At 43.2% G+C, this 6,000-nt stretch overlaps 1 protein-coding gene across 1 annotated transcript; it reads right to left on the bottom strand.

Annotated features, from left to right (window-relative positions):
• Nucleotides 1-1,688: 1,688 nt before the first annotated feature.
• LOC116202318 (protein JINGUBANG-like) lies at nucleotides 1,689-4,201 on the bottom strand. Its single transcript, XM_031533841.1, has one exon. The coding sequence runs from the start codon at nucleotides 3,959-3,961 to the stop codon at nucleotides 2,546-2,548; it is 1,416 nt and encodes a 471-aa protein (XP_031389701.1). The 5' UTR covers nucleotides 3,962-4,201; the 3' UTR covers nucleotides 1,689-2,545.
• Between the last annotated feature and the right edge of the window lie 1,799 nt (nucleotides 4,202-6,000).

Here is a 6,000-nt window from a genome sequence, read left to right as displayed (position 1 = left end):
CTCCCTTGAAATATATATAATCAGTAAAAAGAAAAGAAATTCGTATTGAACGTCTGGAGATGTCTGCGCTAGTCGAGATATGGGGGAGTGAGCTGACGAAGCTCCGAGAGAAGGTCCGTTTGAGGAAGGTTCTCAAGGCGAAGGAAGAGACGGCGGAGATGAAGGAGGAGAAGAAAGGGAAGAGGCCGGAGATGAAGGAGGACGCGGGTCGGGCCGAGACCACCATGTCAGAGGCCACCGTTTGCTTGCTTATGGACCGGTTCGTGCCCTGGTGATCGATGGCCAACAATTACCGGGATGTGCGAGATCTGTAGCTTTTGTATATCTTTGCATGGTTTTAATGTTTTCCAAGTTGTGTAAATAAAGATCAGTTTTAGCCAAATTGTACGTACCGATTGCGCGCTCTGGATTAGTTTTTTGGTCTGTCTTCTTGAAGTTCGCCTTGCAATAATGGATCCGAGAAATGTTCATTTATAGACTCATTTAACGTGTTGAACTTCAAAAACAGAACAGGAGAATCAAATATTAGGCATTGATGAGTTCATGTCCATCTCCTCCTGCGTGAGGTCTACCTTCTTGCTGGGGATCTCATCGACGACCCGGTAGAAAATCAAGGCCCATATACAAATCGATGCTCGAATGTCTACAACGCAATGTTTTAAGCTCAATTGGGTTGTGTTGGTGCTACCAATATAGGGTAACAACAACTGGTACGATGTCTTTTGAAGAAACTCGAATCCGATAGGTGAAAACGAAAAAATACATATATACCGTACACTAGTCGATCCATCGCACAAATCAATCTGATGGCTCGCGATTTCCAGATGTGATCTCTCAGGCTGATCGACCAGTCCAAGGCAATAGGCATGCAAATTGCATTGAATGGGGCTGATTGTGATTTATGTGAGGGACTTCAGAAAAGGAATTGGGGTCTCAAAACTTGATGGTGCGGATAAAATCCTAAAGCCCAATACGTTGCTGAATGGGCCTTTTCTTATGTGGCTAATGCCAAACATGGCATGTTATTTGGTAATCCACACATGGCATTCCGTAGCACAGTCTCTGTATGTCTCGAACATCCTAAGTCATAAACAAACGACCTTGAACACGATCTCATACGTTCTGTGTGCTTATGGTAACTTAACTACCCCATACAGATGATAGAAATAACGTCATAATCATGTAGATGGACGTGACAAGTTAGGTAATCCATGTGTTTTTGTGTCTGGTCCATGTCCAGTAAGTTCGGTTAAATCCTCCATGTGTTTTGTCAGACAATATTGGCCATTTCCCCCTTTTTTATTTTTTATTTTTTCTCTTTCGGTGTATATCTGACCCACGTTTTGCATCAACATAACCCTCGAAATTGAAGATATATATATATATATATGTGAAAGCTTTAAACCAAATTGAAAGAACATGTAACGTAGTGACTTTCGATTGATTAATAAAATGTTCTCAATTTGATATTCATTTTGAGACTATTTCTATCTTTTTTTATTAACTATTTAAGATTTTTATTTCGTCGTATTAAATCCACGTGCATATTTCATAATAATAATAAAAAAAAAAGTTGAAATTACATGATGGCGCTTCTAGAAATTAAGCAAAAGGGGCATCGCGTCTTGCCATGAATTTCTTTCATATTAGATCTCAGAGTCAAAGATTCAGATAAGCCGATTTTGATATATAAAATATTGGGTATATTTTAATTAATGATCCAACAATGTGTAAGTATTACATCACTTGATTTATAAATAATATACAAAGAAAGTATTAAACAAATTGGCTGTTCCCCTGTTCAGGAGCTGTTCTCAACATTAAGGACAAGAATTCACCCAAAAAAAAAAAACTATGAGGACAAGCTATAACTCTGTGAAAGAATTAACAAATTTCTTCTCACAAACAAGATGGAACAAGATGTTGCTTCAGCCTAGCCTTGTGCTGCCTGTATTTCCAATATGGAAGCAGTCTTCCATTGGCACATGTTTACGGCCTCGTATAAAAGACACGGGATGTCTAGAGAAACTTATTACACCCGAACTCAACTGCAAGTAAAATGCTTGGCTACGATAAAACCCGATAGTTTGTGTAGCATTACTGCTAGTCTGTGATCCGTTTCATCTTTGTATCGGTTTCTATTTCGGGGAGGGTGACGTGTTCAAAATTGTCACGTGCACGGGTCGATCGGGCTGCGGCCTCCTCTGTCATTGTCACCCTTTTGGACGCTCCCCAATCCCATGTCCTCCCCTGAGATTCCTCTCACCTATTCGCGAAACCTCTACCAGCAATATTCAAAAGGCATGAACCGCGTGCACCGGCCATCACATTGTCCCGTCCCATTGACCTCCATCCCCTGTACGGACAGTGGGACGGTTTTTTGCAAAATCCTCAAGCCTCCAGAACCCCAGCCCATCGTACTTTGAATCATACTGAATGATGCCCTCATTAGACAGGCTCGATGTACCCTTCGGTTGTACGCCTATCCATTCATTGTCAAATGAATTTAATCGTTAATTACATGGCGTGAAACTCGTGAACTAATTTAGCTTCTGTTGCTCTTCGGGATAGCCTGGTCGATCATGGAATTGTTCGGGGAATATAGACTAGCCGTGTACTGCTTCAGGTCGGGCAGGTTCTCGTACACACGCCAGACCTTCACAGATCGGTCCAGGCTCCCGCTGTACACGGTCCACCGCTGGTCCAGCTCGTCAGACTCCTCGTCCTCCTGAAGTGCAAGGCACTTGACGGGGCCGGTGTGGCCTGTCAGCACTGCCAGGCAGGCATGGTCCCCGCCATCGCCCCTCCTCCACACGCAGATGCTCTTGTCAGCAGACCCGCTAAAGACCAGGTTTCCTCCCGTGGCCAGACAGAGGACGGCCATCTTGTGCCCCCGGAGGACCCCACTGTAGGAAAGGTCGTCTTTAATGCCTTCCCAGAAGTTTACAAGCCCGTCCGACGACCCGCAGTAGACTGAACCCGATGATCGGTTAACGGCGAGTGACGTCACCGCGCTTTCCTGCTTCAGCAAGAGCTTCACCAAGAAATGCTTCGTGGTCTTACCCTGCAGCTCTCTCCTCCAAGCCTTCACCGTCCCGTCGGCTGAACCTGTAAAGACAAGCCCATCGAACCCCGAGGCGACTGCATTCACGGCATCATCATGGGCGCTCACCGACTCGAGGCATTTGGAGTCGGCGATCCTCCACACCTTCATGGTCTTGTCCCACGAGCCCGAGTACAGCAAGCTCAGGTCTTCGTTCGGGCTCAGGCACGACACAGCATCGAAATGCCTGATTTTCACTACGCTCTTGTTTCTCCTCGCCTTAATGTAGTTGTTCGGGTTCATGGAGCTCTTCACGAAGTCCTTGAATGAAGGCAAACTCCCGATCCGCCGGTGAGCAGAAGGGTTCGTCCGAGATAGCTTCCACACCCGGATCTTGCCATCTTGGTGGCCAGTGAAAACCCGGTCGCCAGATATAATTATCGCTTTCACCAACCCACTATTAGACTTGAATCCCGAGAACTCCTTCAACTTCTTCCACACACGCACGTTCTTACTGTCCGAACCGGTGTAGAGGAGATCCTCGGAGACGGCTAGAGAATACACATGGCCTTCCTCTCGCACCAGGGACCCGATAAGTCCATTCTTCGGGAAGTTCTCGCCGAAAGGGCTGTAAATGGGAGACGGTATTATCCACGGAGATTTGTTGTAGGGAGAGGACTGGTTCAGTGGAGACAATGGGTAAGGAGACGCATCGGCCGGTGAGGGACAGTAGCTCGTGGTCGCTGCGGAGGCATTGCTCATACGATGGTCGACGTAGTCATCGTCCTCCCGTTCCCTGCTATAAGTTGCGGAGAGCACATCGGGGTCGGACCGCAGGAAATCTCCGAACTTGGATATCTTGAACTTGTTCTTGTTTGCGTCTTCAAACATGGTTCCCCCTACTCTCTTGCTTCTCATCGAAGAAAATAAGAAAAGAAACCGACCAATTATCCTAAGACCCCGTGTACCAGATCTATAAGATTTCTTTACGGGAACAAACGAAAGGAAATGCAGAATTCACGAGGCCGATGGCCCGAGAAAACGGAGAAGCTAATAAGGAGAAATTTGACCAGTAAGGATAGAAGATTGAGGAGCTTTTGTTTCCTTGTATGGTTGGTTTTGGGATAGAATTGAGAGGGGGAGGATTGGGAAAACAGAGCACACACTTGGAAAGAGGAGAGAGAGGGGAGGGAGGGTTTTAAATATAGATTGGACGGCAACGGCCGTTAGGTAGGTGGGCCTGCGGATACATGACACGTGTAGCGACGAGACGTGTAGGTCACGATGAGAAATGGACACGTGTACGGGAACCGGCTGTGCCGGTCAATGCTGAAGCTACCGCGATGTGAATATATTAGGAAGATGAAAAATAAGCCAGAAAACATGTTGTAAATCTATTATAATAGAATAAAAATCTTTATTAGCTAATAAAGGAGAACGGATAATTCACAACGAGTATTGAATTTGAAACATATTGGTTATCAGGCGCGACCATCGACCATTGCCGCTATATCCCCTTGATTATTGATTAGTAGGATTTCAAAATGAGTTCAGTAAATAGAGAAAATTTAAAATTAGGAAAATTTTATATTGCGTTTGGTAATGAAATTAAGTTTGATTTAATTTGGTTTGAAGATATGAAGGCAAAAGTAGTTGTGAAAAGTATGTGAGAGGATTTGAAGGAGAATATAAAAAAGTAATTATTGTATTATTGAATTGATGAGAAAATGTTGAATTGTTGAGAGAATTTATTACTCAACCTATTGGGCTGCTAATTGAATGACTACATTGAACTTTCATCTTTTACGCTATATGGAGCTATTGTTCTTCAGATTTCATAGAATCTGAGGAGCAAATGTTTATATGCAGGGGGATGGCTGATATATGCAAATGGTATAACGGAGCCCCTTAATGGAGATATATGTTGTTCCTGATTCGCTCCTATCACAGCAGCTTCTCCAGCCCACGCGGAAGCACAAGCCATTCTTATAGCTGTCTCCTTAGCTCTCAATCACAATTGGTCGAAGATTTGGCTCCATATTGCTACTCTAGTCCTAGCTAATGCCTTGCTTAATCCCTGGACTGACCCTTGGGATATTAAGAACATTGTCTTAAATATTAGGCTACTGCTTTCCTCTTTTTCGGATTGGCATTGTACTTGGATTCCACGATCCTCCAACCCTCATGCGCATGATCTATGCCAATTTGGTATTAGATCAAATTTTCTTTCCTTTTATATGTTTGAGGGTTACCCTTGTAACAATTTTCGATAATAATATTATTCAATGTTTAATCAGAAAAAAAAAAGTTGAACCATGAGATGCGAGCAAATTGGGTGCCAATTGGTGAACTTTATCTGTAGTTATGTTCGATCAGGGTTACCAATTTTGACACGACATGATAGCATATATGGATACAACACGGAGTTAATACGGATTCTAGTTGAGCATTTTTGCTATTCGGCCTAAACGGATCGAACCCGTTTAAACACAGCTAGTGAGTGTGTCTTATCGGATTGAACTCGTATAATTCGATTATACACGATTAAATCCATCTATATGAACGTGTTTAATCGTATTGTTAAACTCTGTCTAACCTATTATCCAATTATATATGAAATTCACGAAAATATCCTTAACCCAGCTGGTGGTTATATTTAAGTAGTTGGTACTGTTTATTAGACCATCGTCATGCTTAATTCATGTTAACGTGTTCGATTCAATTAGTCGTGTCATATCCATGTAGGTGTGCATTCGTGTATCTATTATGATACGCTTAGATAAATCGGTTAAACGCGTTGTTTCCGTGTCAATGCGAAAATATACGGGTCGTGTTCGTTTTCGAAATCTAATCCATCTAATAATCGTATCGTGTTCGAATTAAAACTTCTATAACACAAGACTGTTTAAACACGACACGTTCAAACACGATACGGTACAAATTGACACCTCGTATAT

Source organism: Punica granatum, chromosome 4 (assembly GCF_007655135.1).
Source record: "Punica granatum isolate Tunisia-2019 chromosome 4, ASM765513v2, whole genome shotgun sequence".
Lineage (NCBI taxonomy): Eukaryota > Viridiplantae > Streptophyta > Magnoliopsida > Myrtales > Lythraceae > Punica > Punica granatum.
Note: the sequence above shows the minus strand (reverse complement) of the source record. Positions and strands in the feature narration are given on the sequence as shown.